The sequence below is a fragment of the Gallinula chloropus genome (genome assembly GCF_964237585.1).
Source record: "Gallinula chloropus genome assembly, chromosome: 1".
Lineage (NCBI taxonomy): Eukaryota > Metazoa > Chordata > Aves > Gruiformes > Rallidae > Gallinula > Gallinula chloropus.
In genome coordinates, this window is record NC_140085.1 from 188485308 (window position 1) to 188510927 (window position 25620).

General features: G+C 56.0%; 2 protein-coding genes across 2 annotated transcripts; both read left to right on the plus strand.

Annotated features, from left to right (window-relative positions):
* Nucleotides 1-1226: 1226 nt before the first annotated feature.
* LOC311203990 (proteasomal ATPase-associated factor 1-like) lies at nt 1227-14459 on the plus strand (the record flags this gene model as incomplete). The annotated part of the gene is made up of 12 exons (XM_084278829.1): nt 1227-1273; nt 1364-1404; nt 2583-2686; nt 3565-3654; nt 4687-4785; nt 6023-6173; nt 7885-8079; nt 9665-9756; nt 11243-11358; nt 11998-12080; nt 12914-12996; nt 14013-14459. 12 exons carry the CDS (start codon nt 1227-1229, stop codon nt 14088-14090), a joined length of 1179 nt encoding a protein of 392 aa, XP_084134955.1. The 3' UTR covers nt 14091-14459.
* A 636-nt stretch (nt 14460-15095) lies between these two features.
* On the plus strand, nt 15096-19415 carry LOC311198549 (dnaJ homolog subfamily B member 13-like; the record flags this gene model as incomplete). Its single annotated transcript, XM_084272523.1, has 8 exons — nt 15096-15163; nt 15451-15554; nt 15837-15998; nt 16503-16660; nt 17888-18001; nt 18185-18298; nt 18396-18472; nt 19205-19415. 8 exons carry the CDS (start codon nt 15096-15098, stop codon nt 19356-19358), a joined length of 951 nt encoding a protein of 316 aa, XP_084128649.1. The 3' UTR covers nt 19359-19415.
* Nucleotides 19416-25620: the final 6205 nt, after the last annotated feature.

A 25620-nucleotide genomic window follows, 5' to 3' on the forward strand; every position in this document is an offset into this window, starting at 1 on the left:
ACTGTCAATCCAGGCTGGGAGAGGACGTGGTAGAGAGCTGGTGAGAGGTGTCCCTGCCCATGGCAGGGGGTGGGACTCAATGATCTTTGAGGTCCCTCGCAGCCCTGAGCAGTCTGTGACCGTTGCTGGAAAAGCTTTGGGACAGCACAGGGAAGGACACAGAGTAGAAATCCGTGGTAGGGCTGTTGCAGAGCCGAGCCTCAGCTTGGGTACCCCAAGCGCTCCCAGTTTGGGCTATTTTGGACCGGAAACACCCATCTGTCCCCAGAAGCATCCCCTCCCCCTGGTGGCACAGATAGAAAGGAGCCCTTTGGCCACCAACAGATTTAATTCCCCAGTGCTGCTGCCAGAAAATCGGGGTCAGGGGGGTGTGGCTGTCCCCCACACCTGGGCCACTGGGGGTGGGCTGGGTGACAGCACCAGCACCAAAGGTCCCCAGTGATTTCAGTTCCCAGGTGGTGAAGCAGGGTGGGCTTGGTGTGAGCCAGGTGCTGCTCCACGGGGCTGGGTGTCACGCTGCCGGCGTGCCATGCACTCGCCGAAAGCACGGACCTGGGGCTGGCAATGGCGCCAGTCCTGCCGCGCCGCCATGCAGTCCTGCAGCTCCCGGTGCTGCGCGGTGCAGCCCGTGCGTGAGATCAGGGCGTCCACTGGGTCCTCCTCCTCCTCAGTCTTCTCCAACGACGGAGAGTTCCTGGCGTGCCCGGGTCTCGCCATCGCTGAGCCAGGCTGGAGCAAGGAAGCAGGGTTTGGGGTGCTACCTTCCCCTTCTTTGGGGGCACAAATTTCCGGGTGCCCAACACCCCACCCGTGGGTGCTCAGCACCCTCCTCACCCCCCACCTGCCCTTTCGCCCCAGCACGAGCCGTGCACTTTCTATGCCACTCCCGCGGGGGTCCAGCACCGGCCCCCACGGCCCCCCTTTCCCTTTCCCTTCCCCTTTCATTGCCTGCCCCCTCCCCCTCCATTGCCTTGCCCGCGCCCGCCCCCGCCCCCGCCCCCGCCCCCGCCCCGCCCCCGCCCCCGCCCCCGCCCCCGCCCCCGCCCCCCCCCCCCCATACCCCTCCCCGTGCCTACCCAGCGGCGCAGCGCGGCCCCTTTAAGCCCGGTGACGGGGCGGGGCGCGGCTGTGGAAGCGCCCGCTCACTGGCGGCGTCTTTCCCTTTGCGCTTGGCGGGGGGCGGCGGGCAGGCCGGAGGCGGCAGAGGCGGCGTTGGCCGCGCTGGGATGGCGGCGGCGCTGCGGGTGCAGAGCGACTGGAGCCGGGCGCTGAGGTGGGCGCGGCCCTCGCCGTCCCCTTCCCCCGCTCCCTTCTCTGCTCTCTTTCCTCCGGCTCCGCTCACAGCCGCTCTTCCTCTCCGCAGGAGGGACGAGGGTGAGGCCTGGCTGAGCTGCCGCAGCCCTGGTGAGTGCTGAGGCGGTGTGGGGGGGCTCAGGGGGTGGCGGGCTGGGGCGAGAGGAGGCACACGGGGACACAGCACGGGCAGTGCTGTCAGGGACCGCAGAGATGGTTGAGTCCCGCCCCCTGCCATGGGCAGGGACACCTCTCACCAGCCCCAGCTGCTCAAGGCCCCATCCAACCCAGCCTTGGACACCTCCAGGGAGGGGGCAGCCACCACTTCCCTGGGCACCCTGTGCCAGGGCCTCACCACCCTCAGAGGGAAGAATTTCTTCCCATTATCCAATCTAAATTTCCCCCCTTCCAGTTTAAACCCGTCCCCCCTCGTCCTGTGTCTCCCTGCCCTTCTGAAAAGTCCCTCCCCAGCTTTCCTGTAGCCCCTTCAGGGACTGGAAGGTGCTGTAAGATCTCCCCAGAGCCTTCTCTTCCCCAGGCTGACCCAGACCACCTCTCCCAGCCTGGCTTCACAGCAGAGGTGCTCCAGCCCTCTGATCATTTCCGTGGCCTCCTCTGGGCTTGTTCCACCAGTCCCATGTGCTGCTTACGTTGGGGACTCCAGAGCTGGATGCAGTATTCAAGAAATTAATTAGGTTTTTATCTAGTATAAACAGGGCAAGTGAATAGTTTTCAACTCTGTGCTCATGTTTTGTTCTAAAATCTGTCTCTAAGGGCTAAATTATATGAAATGCTCCAGGCTGGGTTGGTGTAAAGAATTGCAGCAAAATTCCTTTCAGGTCCAGCTGAATCCATAACTTTTCCTTGTGTTTGTCAGGTTAATCAAGATCTTACTCACTTTTACAGTGCTAAACCCGAGGTTGAAACTAATAGCATTTACAGGATCCTAGAATCCCCTGGGTTAGAAGAGACCCTTGAGTTCACCGAGTCCAATCAGGGCCTGGTCCACCTCTAGATCATGTCCTTAAGCTCTTCATCTACACCCCTTTTAAATACCTCAAGTCTGGGGCTTAAGGGGGTGGAGGGGTGCTGTGGGTTAGGAGAGATGAGGGCAGTTGGGGGGCTGTGTAAGAAGGAGTGAGGGCGGTTGGGAGTGTTTCCTGTGTCTCAGGGAGGGCTGAGGGTGGTTGGGAGGGGTGCCCTGTGGTTTGGGGCGGGCTGAGGGGAAGATAAGCTGGGGAGGGGGTGGGGTTGAGACGTGGCTGAGCTGATGGCTGTTCTCCCCACAGGGAAGCCCACCCTGTACGGCAGCTTGACCCGCCATGGGCTCAGCACTGAGGGCGTCCCTGACATCGCTGCTTCCGAGGGCTTCGTGGTTGGGGAAGTCACCGAGGTGCTGGGGTGGGCTGGGGGATCGGTAACTGCCTTCTGTGTGTGAAGGGGTGGTACTGTTATACCAGCCAAAATAAGAGCCTAAAACTGTTTCCCAGTTCCCTGCATGGATTATCCAGCTGTCCTTGGCACCTCGCCTGTGCTGGGTCCTGGAGCTGGTCCGTAGCATCCGCTCATGAGTCTCCCTCTCTGGAGGTATTCAAGACCCATCTTGAGTTCCCAAGGTGAACTCAACTACAAGCCCCAAGCTGCTGTTCCCAGACTGCCACTGGTCACACACAGCCAAACTGGTGAGGTGGAACAGGTCTGGAACGAGGTGTACAGGGAAGGCAACAGCTCCCAGCAAAACAAAGTATATGGAGCAGGAGATCACCAGTATCTTCTCATGGAAGAACTTTTCCTGGTGAGGGTGAGGGAGCCCTGGGACAGGCTGCCCAGGGGGGTGTGGAGTCTCCTTCTCTGGAGATATTCCAGCCCTGTCTGGATGCCGACCTGTGCGCCCTGTCCTAGGGAGCTGCTTTGGCAGGGGGTTGGACCTGATGATCTCCTGAGGTTCCTTCCAACCCCTGGGATTTTGTGATCATGCTGGGGTCGTGTGTCCCATAATCTTAGCATCTCCTGACTTAGAAGGGACCCACATGGATCATAGAGTTCAACTCCTGGCTCTACACAGGCCCAGCCAACTCCTGTGGCCATAATGGCCATCACTTCCCACCCCAGGCTTTGTGTCTTGCAGCAGTAGAACGAAGCAAGCCCAACACTCTGCTTCATCCCTCCTCAGGCTCTTGAGAGACCACAGCCAGGTCCAAACCACAGTTCCACCTCGACAGCCTGACGGCCCTTCTAACTCTTCTTCTTCCCTTTTCTTCCCTCCTCTAGAAAAGCATTCTCATTTCTTGTCCACATGAAAATGCATCCACAAAGTTTCTGGCTCCTTACACAACTTTTTCCAGGATTCATCAGAAAAGTGTAAGTAACCTTGTGAAATGAGGTGGGGGGGAAACACATGGGACTGACCCCGAGCTTTCGCAGCGTGTCTCAGGCGTGTTGCATGCTTGGTCTGAGGGTTGACCAGCAGTGTGACTTCATATTTGAACTGGGTCATTAAATGTTATAGGATCAGAGAAACTTGGGGAAGTTGCTTGTGATTGGGAAAGCTGGAGAGCTGGGCAGGGAGAAACCAGGTGAGGTTTGATAAAAGCAAGTGGAGAGTCTTGCACTTGGGAAAGAATTGTACAGGCTGGGGGTGAGCTGCTGGAGAGGAGCTCTTCAGAGAAGGACTTGGAGGTCCTGGTGGGTGACAGGGTGGCCATGAGCCAGCAGTGTGCCCAAGGAGGCCAATGGGATCCTGGGGTGCATGAAGAGGAGCGTGGCCAGCAGGTCAAAGGAGGGGATCATCCCCCTCTGCTCTGCCCCGGTCAGGTCACACTTGGAGTGTTGTGTTCAGTTCTGGGCTCCCTGGTATAAAAGGGACAGGGATCTCCTGGAGAGAGTCCAGAGGAGGGACACGGAGATGATGAAAGGCCTGGAGCATCTCCCCTGTGAGGAAAGGCTGAGTGAGCTGGGGCTGTTCAGCCTGGAGAGAAGCAGCCTGAGAGGGGATCTGATCAATGGTTATCAATATCTGAAGGGTGGGACACAGGGGGACATGGCCAGCCTCTTCTCAGTGTCTGTGGGGACAGGACAGGGGGCGATGGCTTCAAGTTGGAAGTTTCTTGGGGTCCCTTCCAACCCAGACCAGTCTGTGATTCGATGATTCTTGTCCTTGTGTAAGGGTGTTAAGTGTTAGAAGAGCGTTACCAGGCTGGAACTGTGAAGCCGTGGTGATGGAAACTCTGCGAGGTGCTTTAAATCCCCCCAGCAGTGTATGTCTGGGGGTGACAGTAGCACCCGGGGATGTACTTAGCAGGTCTCCCCCAGCAAGGAATTAGGCTCTGGAGCAGAAAACCCTATGTAGGAGGTGACACAAAGCTAATGTTTGGTGTTTCCACCCTCCTGCAGGTTACCTGTCTCGACATTTCCAGCGGCGGTGGGCTCGGCGTGTCAACCAGCACAGATGGGACCATGAAAATCTGGCAGGCTGCAAATGGAGAAATAAGAGTAAGAGCATCTAGCTTTGATGTTGTGTGTTGGCTGTGACCTTAACAAAGTCCTTTGACCATGAATTCAGTCAGGCTACCCATACACTGTGGCCTAGGGAAGGTGGGAACCTGACTTTTGGTTGCAGAGCTAATTGAAATTATCCACCTGGGAGGTTTGAAGTTCAATCTCTTGGAAAGCCTGACTGCTCCCAAGGGAAATGATGGCTGGCAATCCAGAGGGAAATCCCAGGTTGAAAACGAGAAAGGGTGGTTAGGAATGACAGCTCCTAACCTGTGTGCTGCAAGCCCTGAATTGGCTTCTGCAGTAGAGAAGAGGTGAGGAAAAAGACTCCTGCCTGTGATGAATTAACTGGGTCGTGGCTAGAAACACCGGTTACTGTGGTTCTTGTGCAGCTTGACCTGTCAGCTGCTTGTTTAGCAATGGATAAAGACATTTCACCCGTTCTTAGAACCAAATGTAGCATCCTTTGCTGTGTAATTAGCGACTCCAGCAGTGGAGGGAGGCACAAAGTGGACCTGCCAGCTCTGTGCCTGCCTCAAATTGAGATGAGTTCCCTTGCAAGAACCCAGACCCAGAGGATTTGAGCTTAATCCACTGCCCACGTGGGAACACCAAGTTTTAGAATCCCAGACTGATCTGGGTTGGAAGGGACCCCAAGGATCACAGAGTTCCAACCGCCCTGCCACAGGCAGGGCCACCAACCTCCAGGCCTGGAGCTACACAAGGGTGCCCAGGGCCCCATCCAACCTGGCCTTGAACACCCCCAGGTACAGGGCACCCACCCCCTCTCTGGGCAGCCCGTTCCAGCCCCTCACCACTCTTTCTGGAAAGAACTTCCCCCTAATATCTAATTTAAACCTCCCCTCTGTTAGCTTTAATCCACCCCCCTTGTCCTGCCATTAATTACCCTTTTAATAAGCCATTTCCCCTCCTGTTTATCTGCTTCCTTTAGGGAAGGGAAGGCTGCAGTGAGGTGCCCCCAGCTCCTTAAGTCTCTCTCCGTAGGGGAGGTGCTCCAGCCCTCTGATCATCTCCATGGCTCCTCTGACCCCTCTCCAACAGTCCCACATCTTTCTTGTGTTGGGGCCCCAGCTCTGGACACAGGACTCCAGCTGGGGCCTCCCGAGGGCAGAGCAGAGAGGGACAATCCCCTCTTCTCCAGTGTCACAGCTCAAGAGTCGCTCTGTGTAAGGGTGATAACAATGGAACTAGCACGTAGTTCTTTGTTTTCCAGAGACTGTTGGAAGGCCATGTGTATGATGTGAATTGTTGCAGGTTTTTTCCATCGGGCCTGGTGGTTCTGAGTGGAGGAATGGATGCCCAGCTAAAGATCTGGTCAGCAGAAGATGCCAGCTGCGTAGTAACATTTAAAGGTCACAAAGGAGGTACAGAGTGCTCAGGCTTTAAATACTGCTTCATCTGCCATGTGTATAACTGTTTTGTGCCTGAGGGGTAACGGTCAGTCACCAGCCTACTGGAACAGGCTGCCCAGGAGGGGAGAAGCCTCCCTTGTAAGGCAAGACAAGACAACCCCTTTTTCCTTTTTCTCCTTTGGGTTTTGGGGAAATATTTTGACTCCTCCAAGTCTCAGGATGTCACCATGTGAAGATGCCCTGGCTGCAGGGCTAACCAAGGGTCAATAAAAGCTGGGACTTGGCTACAGAAGCCCAGCCAGAGGTAGATTTTGAGTGGCATGTGGTCAGGGCTGTGGGCTTTGGCTTCTGCCCCCTCAGAAATCTGAAATGCGTTTAAAAGATGTGCCGGTTCTGAGGATAAACCTGGCTGGACCTGTGTGGAGCCAGGAGTTGGACTCGGTGATCCATATGGGTCCCTTCCAAGTCAGGAGATTCTGGGATAAACAGCTCTAGGGTGAGGCTGAAGGCCACTCTCTACAGGGCGATGACAGGAAGAGTTTCATCTAGTGCAGTCACTACAGATATTTCTATTTGAGTTCTGGGAGCTTGATAGAATCACAAGGCTGGAAAAGACCTTAAGATCATCAAGTCCAACCATTCCCATCCTAAGCACAACCATAACCCTAAGTACCTCATCTACCCTTTTTTTAAAACACCCCCAGGGGTGGAGACTCAGCCCCCTCCCTGGGCAGCCTGTTCCACAGCCCCACAACTCTTCCAGGGAAGAACTTTTCCCTCCCATCTGAGCTGACCCTGCCCTGGTGCAGCTTGAGCCCATTTCTCTTTGTCCCATCTCCTGTCCCCTGGCTGAAGAGACCATCACCCACCTCTCTGCACCCTCCTGGCAGGTCAGTGGAGACACTGAGAAGGTCTCCCCTCAGCCTCCTGTTCCCCAGGCTCAACACCCCCAGCTCCCTCAGCTGCTCCTCAGATGATTTGCAAAGCATCAATTAAATCCTCTAACCATCATTTTTCAGATCCAGACTCAACATCCCCATGGTTAACTCTTTTGGGGATGTTAGCAACTGGAATGAACTGTGCTTCTGATGTTGCTGTAGCTGGATGATGTGGATGCTTCTTGCCCCACACAAGCCTTAGCATGATCCAGAGTTGGGCTGGGCTTGGACTTCTGTCCAAGTTAGAGGCTGATTTTGGAGCTGGAAACTCAGCTGTGATATCAGCTCAGTCTGAGGCAAGGTGTTGCCAATTATTTTACTGGTGATTCATGAAGTCACAGAAGCATAGGGGTTGGAAGGCACCTCCAGAGCCCATTGGGTCCAACCCCCCTGCCAAAGCAGCTCCCTAGGACAGATCACACAGGTCGGTGTCCAGCCGGGGCTGGAATATCTCCAGAGAAGGAGACTCCACACCCCCCGAGCAGCCTGTCCCAGGGCTCCCTCACCCTGACCATGAAAAGTTCTTCCATGATACTGGTGATAATCTGCCTTTGTGCCAGGTGATGGCTCCTGCTCCATATGCTTTGCTTTGCTGGGGGCTGTTGCCTTCCCCGTACACCTCGTTCCAGACTTGTTCCAGCTCAGCCAGTTTGGCTGTGTGTGACCGGTGGCAGTCTGGGATCAGCACTTTGGGGCTTGTAGCGCAGTTCACCTTGGGCAATGAGCTGCTGCGTCTGTCCGTCTTCCATGCTGTCTGTCTGACTGTGGCCTTTGCCTTGACACAGGTATTTTGGACACTGCCATTGTGGATCGGGGAAGAAATGTCCTCTCCTGCTCTAGGGATGGCACCGTGCTTCTCTGGGACTGCGGGAAATCCTCCTGCCTGGGTGTCATCGCTGACTGTGGCTCTCCTGTCAACGGCATCGCTGTGGGTGCTGCTGACAGCTCCCTCAACCTGGGCTCGCCTGAAAAAGCTCCTAGTAAGGATCTTGCTCTTAAAAATTCATATTTCTTCTCCTAGCCCAAACTGCTTAGGTTTGTCACCAATAATGCTGAGTGTGGAGCTTGCTTCTGTGCCCCTCCTATCTGGGGAAGGGACCCTGGGTGACCAGACCAGAGCACTCTGGTCCTGTGGAGGAGTTGAGCGTTATCAAGCAGGTTAAGACCGACTGAGTCTCTCTAATTGCTCCTGGGGTGTCTCAGTTACTGTTACACAGCCAGGGAATTTGAGTATTATAAAGGAAAAGCTTTATGTGGAGTGAACTGGAGACACATGGCTCTTTCCTTGTGGTGGTGTGGCTCTGGCTGGAGGCCAGACATCCACCAAAGCTGCTCTGTCAGTGCCCTTCTCAGCTGGACAGGGGGAAAATAGATATTGAGGGGCTCAGGAGTGGAGATAAGGGCAGGGAGAGATCATTCCACAATCAGCGTCAGGGGCAGAACAGACTCAACAGGGAATAAAGGAGAGAGACTCTAATTGATGGCACTGCCCTGCACCCCCAGTGACACCAGAGTTGGGTGATGAGAAGTGTGGCCAGATCTTAAAGCACCTCCCCCCACCCCTCCCTTGTCAGCAGACTGAGCTTTAGCCAGGATTTCACTCCCTTCTTCCCCCCATTGTGGAACGGGGAGGGTCAGGGACTGGGGGAATGGGGATTTGGGTCAGTTTCTCACGAGCTGTTTTCCTTCCTTCTTAGCTGGGGAGGGAGGGATGGGGGCATTCCTCACCCCCTCTCCCTGCTGCACTGTGGGGTCCCACCCACAGCAGACAGTCCTCCAGGAACTTCTCCCGACATGAATCCTTTCCTGTGGGGCTTGAGCTCCTCACCAAGTGCCTCAGCGTGGGTCCTTCCATGGGGAGCCGACCTTCAGGCCCACCCAGACTGCTCCAGCCTGGTCCCCTACAGGGTCACAAGCTTCCCTCCCTCCCACCCAGCAGACCTGCTTCGGTGTGGGTCTGTCTGTCCACAGGCTCCAGGTTTCACTGCCAGGAGCTTGCTCACACCTGGGATTCCTACGGGGTCACAGCGCCCTTCAGGTGTTCCCACCTGCTCCAGCACGGGATCGTCCATGGGCTGTAGATGGGATCTCTGCTCCCTGTCATCATCCATGGGCTGTGGGGGGACACCCACTCCACCATGGGTTTCTCCAGGGGCTGCAGGGGCATCTTTCTCTCCGGCACCTGGGGTGCCTCCTCCCCCCTTCCCTGCCCTTGGTAGCTGCACAGCTCCTCACATCTCCACTCCCTTCTCTGGGGGCACAAAGCAGCTGCTTGAGGGTTTGTTTCTCCTCACTGTGGTTCCCAGAGATGCTGTGACCATCGCTGATGGGCTCGGCCTTGGTCAGCAACGACTCCGGCCTTGAGCCATCTGGTGTTTGCTCTGTGGGGCCTGCAGAGAGCTTCTGGCTGCTTTTTGGCAGCCCCCCTTCTCCATGAGAACCCAGCCACCCAAAACTGTGAGACTCAGGGTACAGAGTTAACACCATTACGGGTTCAGCTGTCGGGTTTGGGTATCACCAAGGCTCATTCCGTCCCCCGCTGGAGTGAACTGATGTCTTTGTCAGGTGACCGTGAGGTTGGGACAGAAGGGAAAGTCCTGCTGCTGGCTCGAGAAGATAAGAAGCTTCAAGGAGTGGGACTGCAGAGCAGGCAGCCGGTAAGGGGACTCTCAGAGGTGTTTCCCTGGGGAAGGTGCTAGAAAATCCGCTCAGAGGCATCAGGCCTTTGGCTTCTGTTTCCTTGGGTTGGAAGCTGTGGGTTGTGTGGCTGTGCAGAGCACTGGGCTGAGGAATGAAACCAGGTTCAAAACAACCCAGATCAGTGAGGTGGTTAGTGTTAATCCTGTTCCTTTCCCCTGGTGAGGTCCCCCCCAGGCCACACAACGGGACAGAGCCAGGCCAGGTGGTGGTGGGGAGCTGATCCACCTGCCTTTGGGCTTGTGTGCTCCCCAGATATGCTCTAAACGAAACACCAGTACCACAAAGTGGTGCTGTCTGTGCTTCCCACTGGCCAGATTTATTTGAGAGGGGGGAGGTTAAGGATTAGGAATTGGCTCTGGAATTTAACCCAGGAACTGGGTTAAATGAAAGGCTCTTTAAACACTGGCCAGTAGATGTCACCGTGAGTGCAGGAACCGCAGGCTGCCTCCTGCATCCAGAGTGGAAAGCTGCTCTTGGTTCTGCCTGGTGTTTTAACCACGGTGTGAAGGGAACCTCAGGTGGTCAGCAGTCCATTGCTCTCCTTTTGGAGAGGGAAGATGGTGGTGAATGGAGTCACAAGTGGTGTTCCTCAGGGGTTGGTCCTCCAACCCACCCTCTTTAATATCTTCATTGATGATTTGGAGGAGGGAATTGTGTGCTCCTTCAGTAAGTTTGCAGATGACACCAAGTTAGGGGGAAGTGTGGATCTGGCAGAGGGTGGGAATGCCCTCCAGAGGGACCTGGGCAGCTTGGATCGATGGGGAGAGGCCAGTGGGATGGAGTTCAACACGGTGACACGACGGATCATGACGTGAGGAGGTCTCCCCTCAGCCTCCTCCAGGCTGAACACCCACAGCTCCCTCAGCCACTCCACGTAGGATCAAATCTCAGCCTTTTGGCTAAGAGTGTAGTGTCTCTTCTTATCAGTTTAATATCTGATACGTCCTTGATGAGAGGGTTTTATATTAAATGAATTTTTCGTCTTGGGAGTTGAACCCTGAATTTGCCTGTGGCAGGGGGGTGGGAACTTGGGGTCCCTTCCAACCCAGACCATTCTGTGATCCTGTGATTTGCCCTCCAGCCCCTTCCCCAGCCTGGTTGCCCTTCTCTGGACACATTCCAGGACCTCGGCGTCCTTCTTACGGTGAGGAGCCCAGAACTGGACCCAACAGTCGAGGTGCAGCCTCACCAGTGCCCAGTCCAGGGACACAGGATCATCGAGTCCAACCCCAGGATCCAGGAGCATTTCCTGACTGCGCCGTGTCTGCTGACTTGGCGAGACTGATCCTGGAGACCTGTTCTCCTGCCCATCTTGGAGCAGGGCTGAGGGGTTACTAACCTGGCTCTGGGTTTGCCAGTTTGTGCTGTGGCTCCTGGAACTTCTGGGTGTCCCGTGGCCTCATCTGTCAGTGTCTGACCCTTGCATTTGTTCTGTGTCCTCAGGTGTTCCTCTTCATCGGATCCGATGCGTTCAACTGCTGCACGTTCCTCTCTAGTACCTACATCCTAGCAGGGACTCAGGATGGGAACATCTATCAGCTGGATGTGAGAAATATTAGGTGAGTGTGTGCCAGGAGCTGGGAGTTATTGAACAACCAACATGATCTCCTACTGGAAGGCGACCTGCTCAGTAAAAGGATCATATAATCATAGACTGGTCTGGGTTGGAAGGGACCCCAAGGATCATAGAGTTCCCACCCCCTGCCACAGGCAGGGCCAACAACCTCCAGGCCTGGATCTACACAAGGTTGCCCAAGGCCCCAGACCAACCTGGCCTTGAACACACCCACGGATGGGCCACCCACCACCTCTCTGGGCAGCCTGTTCAAGAGGGCAAGGTGTGGATGTTGTCTACCTGGACTTAGTAAAGCCATTGATGCTGTTTGTTAGGGCACTCTCCTGGAGAACCTGGCTACTCAGGGCTTGGGTGGGCTTACGCTTCACTGGGTAAGAAAAAGAGCTGGATCCCCGGGCCCAAAGAGTTGTGGTGAATGGAGTTAAATCCAGTTGGTGGCCGGTCACAAGTGGTGTTCCCTGGGCTCAGTTCCCAGACACTCCTGGGTGATCACTGATCACACCCCCACGTCCTGCAGATGTTCCTCCTGTTATCTTCTAACCCTGAGCTCGTATTCACGCATTGGGGTGGGCTCCTGACTACAGCCTGTAACCACCTTCCTTGTTTCTTCTCCTCCTTCTAGTGCTCCAATCCAGGTGATCCATAGATCAGGAGCACCAGTGCTTTCGCTGCTCCCATACCGAGACGGATTTATCGCCAGCCAAGGTACCTCAAGTGTTCCCCTCTTCCAGTAGAAATTGTAGAAGCAAATTGAGGAGCTTTGTGCTCTTCGTTACCCTTTTACATATAAGCACAGTCTGTGTGGGCAGTGTGTCCCTGGCAATGAGTGAGGGGATGTAGCTGTGTTACATGGCTGCTGTTGGCATCATGAGTTCCGTTCCTCACCTTCCCTGTGTTCCTCCAGAATAGGGTCTGAGGGCGCCTCTCGGCTGCTAGAGCCTTTTCTCATCTCTCTGACATCTTCACAGCATGTTTCCCTCTGTACCCTGTGATCAGTGACCCTGTACTGGGCATTGGTGAGGCTGCTCCTCCAGTGCTGAGTCCAGTTCTGGGCTCTTCACCATCAGAAGGACATGGAGGTCCTGGAGCAAGTCCAGAGAAGGGCAGCCAGGCTGGGGAAGGGGCTGGAGGGCAAATCCTCTGAGGAGTGGGTGAGGGAGCTGGGGGTGTTGAGCCTGGAGAAGAGGAGGCTGAGGGGAGACCTTCTCAGCGCCTCCACTGACCTGCCAGGAGGGTGCAGAGAGGTGGGTGATGGTCTCTTCAGCCAGGGGACAGGAGATGGGACAAGGGGAAATGGGCTCAAGCTGCACCAGGGCAGGGTCAGCTCAGATGGGAGGGAAAAGTTCTTCCCTGGCAGAGTTGTGGGGCTGTGGAACAGGCTGCCCAGGAAGGGGGCTGCGTTGGACTTGATGAGCTTAAAGGTCTTTTCCAACCTCAGGATTCTGTGCCCAGGCCTTTTCACTGGGCCCACTGGAGCTGTCTGTAATTAAGAGCGTGGCTCACTTCACTAATCGCCCTGTTTTCCTTCCTCTGGCCAGGCGATGGAACCTGCTTCATCATTCAGCAAGACCTCGATTACATCCTGGATCTCACAGAAGCGGACTGTGACCCTGTGTACAAGGTGAGGGATGCTGTCTTATCACCCCAGGTAAGGGGTGTAGGGAAGCTTGATGCCAGGTAGCAGGCAGCTGCCCTTATCTCAGGACTTGGCAGCCTGCACCTCAGGTTCCTTCACACAGTTGCCTTTTAAGCTGGTTTCCCCCCCTCCCCCAAATAATCTAAATATTTGGCATAAACAAACCCTCTGGCCTCTTATCTGCATCATGCAGGAGCGATACCAAAGCAGCAGAGTAGCTTGGTTGTTGGAGCAGCTCTGGCAGAATTAACTGAGCTGTGAATTAATTGCTTGGAGGATCCTTGGGGGTAGAAGCAACAGCTGGCTGGGCACTGCTGCCTCTTCTCTTGCCCCCTGGTGACTCGGGACCCAAAAGCAGGCCTCTGGCTCCTGTGTTTCCGGACACCCCGCTGCCCTTGGGAGTGTGACACGGGTTCCCTCAGCTCTCAGCTTGGTGGTGCCAGTGGAAATGTGCTTTTGGTTTTAACCCACAGAATCACCAGGTTGGAAAAGTCCCTTAAGCTCAGGGAGTCCTGTCCTGTGCTGACCCAGATCTCTCAGTACCTCATCTCCCCATCTGTTAAACACCCCCTTGGGATGGGGACTCAGCCCCTTCCCTGGGCAGCCTGTTCCACAGCCCCACAACTCTGCCAGGGAAGAACTTTTCCCTCCCATCTGAGCTGACCCTGCCCTGGTGCAGCTTGAGCCCATTTCCCCTTGTCCCATCTCCTGTCCCCTGGCTGAAGAGACCATTGCCCACCTCTCTGCAGCCTCCTGTCAGGTAGCTGTAGGTGCTGAGAAGGTCTCCCCAACCCACTCCAGCTCTGCCAGCCAGTTTTCCCCCTTCTAAGTACCACTCCTGTGGAGGCTGAGATCTGACCCACACAACTCCTTGGTGTCTCACCCCCATTTTGCATTTAACAGAAGAACCTCTGGAATCAATGCCAGAAACAGGCTGTTAGCTGTCACTTGAGCAGCAACTCTCCTTAAATCCCACTCACTTTCCCCTCCCTCTTTTTCAGGTAGCTGCTTGGGAGAAGCAAATTTACACGTGCTGCAGAGATGGCATAGTGAGGAGATACCAACTTTCTGACCTTTAGTTGCCTGGATCAGTGTGGAGTTGCACCAAAGTAACTCTTCCAAGCTTATTTTCTGGGGTGGTGTGTTTGAGGTGCGTGTGTAGAAGCTTCTGAGGCCTGTGGAATCTTCTGAGGCTGTTGGGATGAGCGGGCTCTGTACAGCTGTTTTTGGGGATGTTTCTTACTGTGGGACAACTTTGGATTTTTTTTTTTTTTTATTGAGTGGGAGAGAGGGGCTCTGAGGTGTCAGGGAGGGTCTTGTGCTGCCACACATCTTCTCACTGCTGGCATGGGGCGTGGGGGGTGTGTGTGTAAAATAATAAAATATATTGGATGTGGGGGTGACCTTATGGCAGAATGGCCTGAAATAAAGCAACTGCTTTAGTAACACCATGTGGGAAATACATTTTCACAGACTCACAGAACTGCAGGGGTTGGAAGGGACCTCCAGAGCCCATCGGGTCCAACCCCCCTGCCAAAGCAGCTCCCTAGGACAGGTCGCACAGGTCGGCGTCCAGACGGGGCTGGAATATCTCCAGAGAAGGAGACTGCACACCCCCCTGGGCAGCCTGTCCCAGGGCTCCCTCACCCTCACTGGGAAGAAGCTCTTCCCCAGATTGGTGTGGAACTCCCTGTGCTCCAACTTGAGGCCATCGCCCCTTGTCCTGTCCCCACAGACAATGAGAAGAGGCTGGCCATGTCCCCCTGTGTCCCACCCTTCAGATATTGATACCCATTGATCAGATCCCCTCTCAGGCTGCTTCTCTCCAGGCTGAACAGCCCCAGCTCACTCAGCCTTTCCTCGAGGGGAGATGCTCCAGGCCTTTCATCCTCTCCGTGTGCCTCCCTCCTCTGGACTCTCTCCAGGAGCTCCAGGAAAACTCATTTTAAAAAGCCAAAGTGTTTTTAAAAGGAAATAGAAAGAACCCGCGGGCGAGGCGGGGCCCGGGGCGGGAGGGCAGAACTGCCCCTGCCGTGCTGCCCTGCGCGGCCCGGAAGCGCCGGGCTCCATGGCAACGGGACGCCATGGGGCAGAACTACTACGCCGTGCTGGGCCTGGAGCGGGGGGCCGCGGACGCCGACATCAAGAAGGCGTGAGGGGCTGCGGCCTGGCGGAGAGGGGAGCCCCAAGGCCGGCCGGCGCTGGGGGGGTGCGGGACGGGGGTGTTGGGGATGGGGGAAGCCCCGTGTGTCTCCGCAGCAGGGCCCTGAAGTGGGAGGTGGGGAGGAGGGAGGGGCCTGGGAGAAGCGGCAGGGCCACAAATCCTGGGAGAAGGAGGGAGGGAGCAGCCGGGGCTGGGGGTGTCCTGTCCCCGCGTCCCCGCCCCCCCAGGGCTGGCTGGCTGCAAGGCTGGCTTTTCCCTTCTTTTCCCCTCCATAGCTATCGGAAACTGGCCTTAGAGAATCATCCATTCAAATGCAAGGAGCCCTGGGCACCGGAGAGGTTCAGGCAGCTGGCAGAGGCCTATGATGTGCTCAGCGACCGTAAGTGTGGGGACAGTCCCTGCCCCTGGGTCTGGGGGGGGGGTGGGCCTGGCAGTGAGACGCCTCTGCTCCGGCCAGAGGTCTAAGCCCCCTGTCATTAGCACCCTATGGAGGTGGCATCAGCCCTTGAGCCCCAGCAGCTGGCAGCTCTTCCTGCTGCCATCCCACTTGGAGAGGGATGGAAGCCCTTCTCCAGCCTCTTCCCGATCGCAGCCTGGATCTCAGGCTCTTCCCCTGCTGTGGGAGACCATGGCCGGTGCTGACTCCTCCTTGTTCCCTAAGCCATGAAGAAAGGGATCTACGACAAGTATGGAGAAGAGGGTCTCAAAGGTGGCATCCCCTTGGAGTTTGGGGACGAGAACCCCTGGAGCGTGGGCTACGTGTTTCACAACAACCCTGACAAAGTCTTCAGGGAGTTCTTTGGTGGAGACAACCCCTTTGCAGGTAGGTGGGGGTGACACTCTCCTAACACATGAGCATGTGGCTGTGAAGTTTAACAGGGGCAAGTGCTGCATTCTGCCCCTGGGAAGGGGTGACTCTGGCTGCACACCCGGGCTGGGGGATGAGGCACTGGAGGCCAGTCGTGCTGAGAGGGGTTTGGGGGAGTCTTGGTTGATAACAAGTTACCCTTGAACCAGCAGCATGTGCAAGCAGCCAGGAGGGGCAACCACATCCTGGGGTGCTCTGACTTGACCTGTGTGGAGCCAGGGGTTGGACTCGATGGGCCTTATGGGTCCCTTCCAGCTCAGGAGGTCCTGGGATTCAAAATAAACACACTCCTAGGGAAAGACCACTTCAGCTGGAGCGGGAATGTGGTCACAAGCAGAAGGAGATGAGAGGTTCCTGTTTGCCTGGCATCCTTGGGGTGCTCCGTGATAAGGAGACCCCAGGGGACTCCCCGACCTCTGGTCAGAGTGAGGTGACCCCCTGCTCTGCTCACTCACCCAGAGTTCTTTGACAAGGATGGCTCGGAGCTGATCCTGCCCTTCGGAGGGCTGCGAGGAAGAGGAGCGATGAAGCAAGACCCCCCGATCGTGCGGGATCTCTACCTCTCCCTTGAAGACCTTTTCTATGGCTGCACCAAGAAGATTAAGATCTCCCGTAGGGTGGGTGGAGGTGGGGAGCTCAGCAGGGGGAGGAATTTGGGTCTGGACTCTGGCTGTAGGATGTTTTGGTGGCAGAACCTGAGGTTTTAGAGCTGGTCCTGCTCAGGGGGCTTGGCAGACCCCGGCACTCCGCATCTGTGCTGTGCCACAGAGAGGAATCTGAACCAGACTGAGCACAGATGCTGGAAGGATCTGAGCTGGTACCCTCCTCCTCTGGCTGGAGATGGGGAAATCAGCAGGAGGGGATGATGTAAAAGCTGATGGGAACAAGGGGCTTATTTTGGAGAGGGGACACAGCATTTCCTGGGCAACCACAGACTCATTTTCCCTTGGGGCTGCATCTCCTTCATGCTGTCAGCAATCTGTATCCCTCTTCCTGCTGTCACCATCTCCTGGTTCCAGCCCTGAGTGTCTCCTGCTCAGTCTGACTCCATTTGTCCCTGCCATGCTGTGGAGTTGGAGCCACCCTCACTCTCCTCTGCACCGGCTTGAACGCAGCTGGATGAGCAGAGCAGCTGTGACCCCCTCTCCGTGCTGTCCCTCAGGGTGTCACAGCCCTGAGGAGCAGGACTTGGGGGTACCAGTGGGTGAGAAACTGGCCATGACCTGTCACTGTGCGCTGGCAGCCCAGAAAGCCCCCCCTGTCCTGTGCTGCATCCCCAGCAGCAGGACCAGCAGGGCTGGGAAAGGGGGATTCTGCCCCTGTGTTTGGGGGTCCGCAGGACAAGGAGGACATGGAGCTGTGGGAGCCAGTCCCCAGGAGCCCCAGAGATGATGGGAGAGCTTGAGCCCCTCTGCTCTGGAGCCAGGCTGGGAGAGCTGGGCTGGCTGAGCCTGGAGGAGAGAAGGCTGCTTCTGGGGAGAGCTCCCAGCCCCTTCCCATCCCTCAAGGAGAGCTGGAGAGGGGCTGGTGCCCAGGGCAGGGAGGGCCGGGCCCAGGGAAATGGCCTTGAGCTGCAAGAGGGCAGCTGGAGAGGGGCTGGGGGGCAGAAATCCTTCCCAGGGAGGGGGGAGGCCCTGGCACAGGGTACCTGGAGAAGCTGGGGCTGCCCCTGGCTGCGTCTCAGGGTTCAAGGCCAGGTTGGATGGGGCCTGGGGCACGCTGTGCTGGTGGGGGTGTCCCTGCCCGTGGCAGGGAGGCACTGGGGGGGAATTGGAGGTCCCTTCCAAGCCAACCCAGTCTGTGATTCTCTGAGCCAGCTCTTCTGATCCCCTCATCTCCCCCAGGTGATGAATGAAGATGGTCAGACAAGCACCATGAGAGAGAAAATCCTGACGATCGAGGTGCAGCCGGGGTGGAAGCGGGGCACTCGCATCACCTTTGAGAAGGAAGGAGACCAGGTAATGGTCATGGTGGGAAGTTCTGGGCCGGGTTTCCTCAGGACCAACCATCTCTCCAGGCCATGGGCACTTTGTCACATGGCTCCCAGCACAATTCCCTGGTCCTGATAGAAAACCATTTGGTTTCTAGCAAACCATCCCCAGGTGTCTTTTCAGTTTGGGTTTTTCTCCCCTTAATTTTAGGGCCCAAACATCATCCCATCTGACATCACCTTTGTTGTCCAAGAGAAACTCCACCCGAGGTTTCAAAGAGTCAACGACAACCTCACCTATGTCAGCACCATCACCTTGGGAAAGGTAAAGAGCCAAGGGAGGCAACGGGGCCAAGCCCAAACCTCTGCTTTCCCTCTGGGGCTGCAGATGCAGCTCTGAGTCCCACTCCCGTGCCTTGCAGGCCCTCATCGGCTGCACGGTGGACGTGAAGACGCTGGACGGGCGGCTCCTCAACATCCCCATCAACGACATTGTGGAGTAAGTGCTGCTGGGCAGATGGATGGCTGGGCTGGGTGGCCAGATGGGGCCTTTCTGCAGAGCTCGGTGGCCAAGGAGATGAACAGGCGCTCGGGAAGAATCACAGAGTCACAGAGTCACAGGGTTGGAAAAGCCCTTAAAGCCTCAGCCTCCTCTTCTCCAGGCTGAACACCCCCAGCTCTCTCAGCCGCTCCTCAGAGGATTTGCCCTCCAGCCCCTTCCCCAGCCTGGTTGCCTATTTCTGACACAAGCCAGGATGCCATTGGCCTTCCTGGTCACCCGGGCACACTGCTGGCTCATGGTCAGTCACCCACCACCCCCAGGCCCTTCTCTGCCTGACAGCTCTCCAGCCAGTCTCCCCCAGCCTGTAGCACTGCTCGGGGTTGTTCTGTCCCATGTGCAGCACTCCAGCCTGTTCAGATCCCTCTGAAGAGCCTCCCTACCCTAAGGCTGATCAACACTTCCTCCCAGCTTAGTGTCATGACCTCAGGATTGACCTGGAAAAAGGTGGGAAAGGCAGTGAGGTGAAGGCTGGGTGGTAGAGCCCACAGGGCACGGGACGTGGGGATGTGAGGCTGGAGGAGGACGGGCTGTCAGTTGAAGCTGGAGGAGCAAAGTGACCTCCAGAAACCCCCTGAGAAGCGTGCATGGGGCTCTGTGCCGTGACACGTGGCTGTGGGCTCCAGGCCAGGATTGTCCTGTGGCTCCTCAGCCCCTTCCTTTGCTTTGCAGCCCCAAGTACTGCAAGGTGGTGCCAGGGGAGGGGATGCCGCTGCTCCACGACCCCAGGCGCAAGGGCGACCTCCTCATCTACTTCAACATCTGCTTTCCCAAGAACCTTACAGCTGAGCAGAAACTGCTCTTGCAAAGGGCTCTCCTCTCCTAGGGGACAATGTCCTTCCCCTTCCCCTCTCACCAATAAAGTGCTGGAGCCAGCACTGTCACAGGCCAGAGCTGGGTGCAGCCCTGGGATCCTTGAGGCTGTTTCTCCCGTCTCTCAGCTCCACCTTGTTTTCCCAACATGGTGCCAGCCTGCAGCAACCCAGAGGGTGATGGAGGATTCTTGTGGGGAGGGGGGGAGCAGGGGGGCTTGCAGTACTCCCAGCACAGCTTATGCATGAGGACAGGGAGGGTTTGGGCGTGCGGGGGTGGCAAGGGGAGTACTGGGGGGTAGCAGAAAAGATTTACTCCAAGCCTCGCTGTAGCCATGACAACGGTTGGGCTCTGGCAGATGTGATCCCTGAGGTGCCTCCAGGATGGTGGCGATGGCCTCAGGCGTTGGGCTCAGGAGGGGACCCCCTGCCCATGGCCATTGGGCCCCATTTCAGCTGCTCATAGGTGAGGAATGTCACAAGGCTCCAGGACCTGAGCAGCAGGAACCTTCCAGAGTGTCTGGGCTCAGGATGTCCTGTCCCATCTTCCTCCACTCCAGCAGCAGCTGCGTTTTGGAAGAGGATGGACAAGGGTGGCAAACCCCTTGTAGAAAGCCTCAGGGTCCGCCCCCTCCCCCCTCCCCCATGTTGGAGCAGGGCCAAGGCGCTGCAGCTGCCACCGTCCCCATCCTGCCCTGAGCTCAACTTAACCACCTCCATGGGGGGAGGAGGCAGCAATGGTTTTTGGGGTGCCTGCTCCCTGGTTCTCCCTGTCCATGGACACGGCGGGGGGTGACAACTCAGTCTTGGGGTGGAGAGAGGGGTGGGGGCTGTCTGCTGCAGGTGCCATGGCCCCCACAGGAGGTAGGGATGGAGGTTGGGGTCCCCACCTGAAGGGATGAGGGGTGTGGGTGAGGCCTGGAAACCCCTAGAACCCCACTTGGGGCTGGCGGGGCAGGGCAGTTAGGAGAGAATTGGGGGACTCCCCAAGGCAGCTGGAGGGGACAGGGTGCTCCACAGGGAGAGTGGAGGGCTGGGGCGGGGGGTCTGACACAGGATTGGGGTGTCCCAGGAGCAGACACAGAGCAGACCCTGTGCAAGGACACAGAGAGGCAGGGGGCTGGGCTGGGTGTGGCCATCGCTGTGGCATCAAGGCTGCACAGCCCACTTCAGGTGACTGGTCTCTTCTAAGGGCAGTGGGGGTGCCTCCCACCTGGAGTGGGGGGCAGTCGCTCTTTGCGCCCACATGTGGCAAGTCTGGCCAGGGACTTGCACCTCTGGCTGCAATGTTTTTCCTTTTTCCCTTCCCCTTCCCTCTTCCCCTTCCCTCTTCCCTTCCCCTTCCCCTTCCCCTTCCCCTTCCCCTTCCCCTTCCCCTTCCCTCCCCTTCCCTCACCTCCCTGCCTCTCCCCTCCCCGCCTCTCCCCAGTCATCCCCTTTCCCTTGGCCATTCCCAGGGGCACACCCAGGGTTGGGAGAACACCTCTAAACCCCCATGAGAGGCACAGGAGCCCCAAGCTCTGCTGTGACCAGGCCCCATAGGGGCAGTTTATTGGAAGCAGCAGGCAGGAATAACAGGAATCACTGTGGAAAACGCTGGGAAATGTTGCTTTTGCAAATTGAAAAGGGTTATTGTATTTTCTGCAGAAGAATTTAGGATATATAGAAACTCTTGGTAACTGAACAAAACTGAACTTTATTGGTGTACACAGCTGTAACAACAATAGAAACCAGCCACAACCAAAACCAAAACCAAAACAACAAGAGCTCCTCACAGTGCATAGAATTCTATCGTGCGGCATCGTTCACACATCGCCACGGCATCTGCAACCCTGCGACAAGAAGCATGGGGCCTCTGCCTAGAAGGAAAGCGATAACAGAACAGGAAAACCTTGATTCTTTCTAAACCAACTATCTGAGTTTGAAGAGACCTCTCAGTCTCAGCAACACCCACCTCTCTGGTTGCTGCGGGAGGTGAAACCGCACATGTTGGGTAGGCTGTGATGACCTGAAAGTCTAATAGCAGGGGAACAACACACCACTATAGCCATAGCAAGGACATTGTCCCTGCTGCCTGGCTAGAGTGCTGTAGAAAGGAAGCTCACGCATACGTGAATCCAGTGAACCCAGTATTTCCACCATGATGATGGTGCATGACAAAAAAAAGAAGACTCCAGCCGGTTTTGACCAGGCCTGGAGACCCACCTAAAGCTTAATTTGCTAAGTAATGGGTGATGGGGTGGGAAAGCTGTGGACTTATGTCTCCACATTGCTGAAATGTTGCATTAAGACACTTGTAAAGGGTTAAGGAATAGCTTGAAGTGCCACAGTGGTGACCTCCTATAAACAATGCCTCCCTTGAACGACTCTGCCTCACTGATAAAGAAGAAACACCAAGTGGGACATAAGTTTGAGCCTAATACCATATTTTAAGTAACTTACACACTCAAGGACTATGTGCTCTGTGGAAATAAAATGACTTCTTTGACAAGTTCCAGTACCCCCCTCCTCCTTATCTGTTCATGAATTCCGTGCTTGTCTCTAATGGGTCACAAATGCAGGCAAAGCATTTCATTGTAACTAGTTCAAGCTCCCCCTTGTCCTTGAAGGTACACAAAACCTGCTGAAACCCAACTTGGAGTTGGGATCAGAGTCAAGGGGTAACTGAGTCTGCGCAAGACCGAAGGTTACTTGCGGTGAGGAAGAGGAGCCATCTGACTTCGTGCCCACGACCCTCAACAACCACCATCAAACAGCAGTGCGCAGGCGCAGTGGGGAGGAGTTGATGGAAATCACTTCTTGGAACTCATTTTAATACAAAGCAGGACAGGTTATGAATATGTATACGTGTATCAGGTAACCTAATGATATTTGCATAAGGATGTGGTATAAAAGTGCTACAAACTGACCAAAGCTGTGCCTACTTTGCTAGGTCACCAGCACTTGCAAGAATGTATAATAAATTACTGTTTCACTAATGTGTCTACCTCAAGTCCTTTCTTTAGGACCATTGGCATTTCCCCACTCTCCCAAGCCTGGGGAGTTTTGATTCCTGCTTCTCAAGGCATCACCATCAGGACGAGCCGACAATCGGGGTAACAAAAGCAAGGGTGGAAATCAAAGCACCTTCATTCCTTCATGGCAAATGTAAGACCGTTGCTCCAGCAGGCTTTTCCCACCTAGCGACCTGTCCTCAGAGATCAGTGGAGGATGGGTGAGAAGAAAAATGCAAACACGTACGGCAACGCCTGACAGATACTCTCCCAGCTTTGATAGCCTGCAGGCTCAGGCACCTGCTGACCAAGAGGCCTTTAACAGCCTCCGGTGTCTTTTCATCTACTAAATGGTCTAACAATCTTTAAAATCCACAAGAGCTTTCTACACCTTCAAGTTCTTGCCATTAGGACTTCCCAAGGCATTTCTTGTGGACATGTCACCTGAAAATGTATTAGATGACACATTCTACCTGAAAGGAACAGCAAATCTTTTCCTCTTCACCTTCTGCAGATCACTCAGGAGTTTAAAAACCTAACACAGGCCCTCACCTCTTCACCAGCTACAAACTCGGTTAAGGGAAAGGTTCTCAAGACCTCTCCTCATGCTTTCACACTTCTCTATCTTTTCCAGCTTTTCTAAACCCTGAGACCAGCACTGAAGAGTGCTGAAAAGAGAGATCTACAGAGACTGCCATCTACGGTCCCTTCCCTTCCCAGTAAATTCTACAGTGCAGTTTGCACGTTGGTAACTCCTGAGCATCACATTTCTAACTCTAAGGTCTTGCTCCTCAACAACAGACAGTTACAGCTTGGGTCCTCCTCTTTCTCTCCCTTGCACATCTCACCATCAGGCCAAGGGGGATGGAGTGAAGCTGAAGAAGGGAAGGGTTAGGTTGGATATTAGGGGGAAGTTTTTTACAGAGAAAGTGGTGAGGGGCTGGAACAGGCAGCCCAGAGAGGTGGTGGGTGCCCCATCCCTGGAAGTGTTCAAGGCCAGGTTGGGTGGGGCCTTGTAGATACAGTCCTGGAGGTTGGTGGGCCTGCCTGTGGCAGGGGGTTGGAACTTCATGATCCGTGGTGAAGTGCTTCCCACTCTTGGTCCTTTCCAACCCAGACCATTCTATCATTTGATGAGTCTATGATTCTACTTTAAGAGGACTTGAACCTTAGGAGGTCAACCTGCTTCCACCAAACAGCTAAGACATCCCTGAAATCAGCTATGCATTCTACTAGCAATAATTGAGAGACTGGCATAACCAGTGTGCATGTCTTGTAAGCAGAACCACCTGAGCTGCTGCCAGCCTCTCTACGTGTGCTTCTCAAGGCCTGGGGGTGACACTGCGAAGAACAAGGCGAAGAACACGTTTCCCAGCTCCTGATCTGCCTCTGGCTTTGTGGCTGGGAATCCCCTGGGTCACCCCCCATCTGCAATGTTGGAGCAATAAATATTTTTCTGTTCCTAATGCTGTGGTCCATCCATCCATCCATCCATCCATCCATCCATCCATCCATCCATCCATCCATCCCCCAACCTTTCCCTCTATCCCTTCCTCCCTCCCTCCCCTGGTTGGGGTGCGAGCACCTTAGTGCCCGACCCCTGCGAGCACAAGCTGGCCTCAGGCACCGCTGGCACCCCCAGAAGTGGGGTGGAGGTGGCTGGTATCCCAGTGGGTGTGCTGGTGCCTGGGGATGTGGGTGGGCTCGGACCGGGGCCAGCAGCACCCACAGGGGACCCTCACCCAGGCCCCCGAATGCTGAGCAGCGTCTCAGGGGCTGCAGTGGAGATAGGCCCTGAAGCCCTGAGGCTCGACCCAGAGGCCCTGAAGCAAGGCTGACCTCTAGATGAGTCTCACACCCCAGCACCGTGTTCCCTCCACAGCGGTCGGGATGCCGCTGTCTCTCTCTTCACATCTCTCTCAGATGGGCTTTCACCAAGGCCCGCTACTCCTTCCCCGAGCCCTGGCCCGGTGCCATGGAGGAGCTGGAAGCTCTCAAGCCATCGCCAGCCCTCCAGACCCATCAAGATCCTGAGGGACTGGGGACAGAGCCAGGGCCAGCCCTTCACCAAGACTTCCCACTGGATCTGCCACTGGAGACTGACCAAGAGCAGGGCCATGGACAGGTCTGGGACAGGCCATGAGCAGCACGGACATGGAGCCTTCTCCTAGCAGACACCCAGCCATGGACATGGACAAGGAGTAGCTGGTCCTCGAGGTCATCCACACTCTGTGCAGCGTGGAGCGAGAGTGCTACAAGGAGCTACAGGCGTCTCTGGTCCTGTGGCAAGGGGCTACAAGGGGAGCCTGCAGTGTGATCCCACTTGGGGATCCCTCCCTCCAACCAATAGGAAGAAGGTGCTTGGCCAGATGAGTCTGCTGAAGCCCAGGCTGTGTCCCCGGTGTCTTGGAGAGGAGCAGCCAAGGCTGGACAAGGCTGCAGGGGAGGACTCAGTGAAGCAGGAAAACACATGTGATCCCCTGTGCGCCCAGCACCACCATAAACAATACCTGCTGAACAGCCACCAAGGCTGGGGAGTTTTGATTCCTGCTTTTCAAGGCATCACCCTCAACTCGGAGTCCTGTGCCAGTTGTGATTTTTGGCTGGCAGCCCCTGTACCCAGCTCCCAAGGAGATGCCCTCAAAGTTTCTGCCCCCCGGGAGATGCCGTGGGCAGCCTGTCCTTTCCAGCCCCCCCAAATGCCTTTTTCTTTTCTTTTTCATAGCTTTGTTCCATGGAGGCAGCATCAGAGCAGCCTCTCACTCCTGAAGAGCACCTTCCCCACCCCCACGCGGCTTCTCACGAGAGAAATTCTGCCTTCCCCGTTCCCCCCTCCCACCCCAATCCTCTCCTGTGGAACATGAGGTTATCACGCTGGAAGGACGGGATGCCATGCGGAGGGACCTGGAGAAGTGGGCCCAGGGGAACCTCATGAAGTTCCACAAGGACAAGTGCAGGGTCCTGCCCTTGGGTCGGGGAAATCCTCACTGTCAATGCAGGCTGGGAGAGGACGTGGTAGAGAGCTGGTGAGAGGTGTCCCTGCCCATGGCAGGGGGTGGGACTCAATGATCTTTGAGGTCCCTCGCAGCCCTGAGCAGTCTGTGACCATTGCTGGAAAAGCTTTGGGACAGCACAGGGAAGGACACAGAGTAGAAATCCGTGGTAGGGCTGTTGCAGAGCCGAGCCTCAGCTTGGGTACCCCAAGCGCTCCCAGTTTGGGCTATTTTGGACCGGAAACACCCATCTGTCCCCAGAAGCATCCCCTCCCCCTGGTGGCACAGAC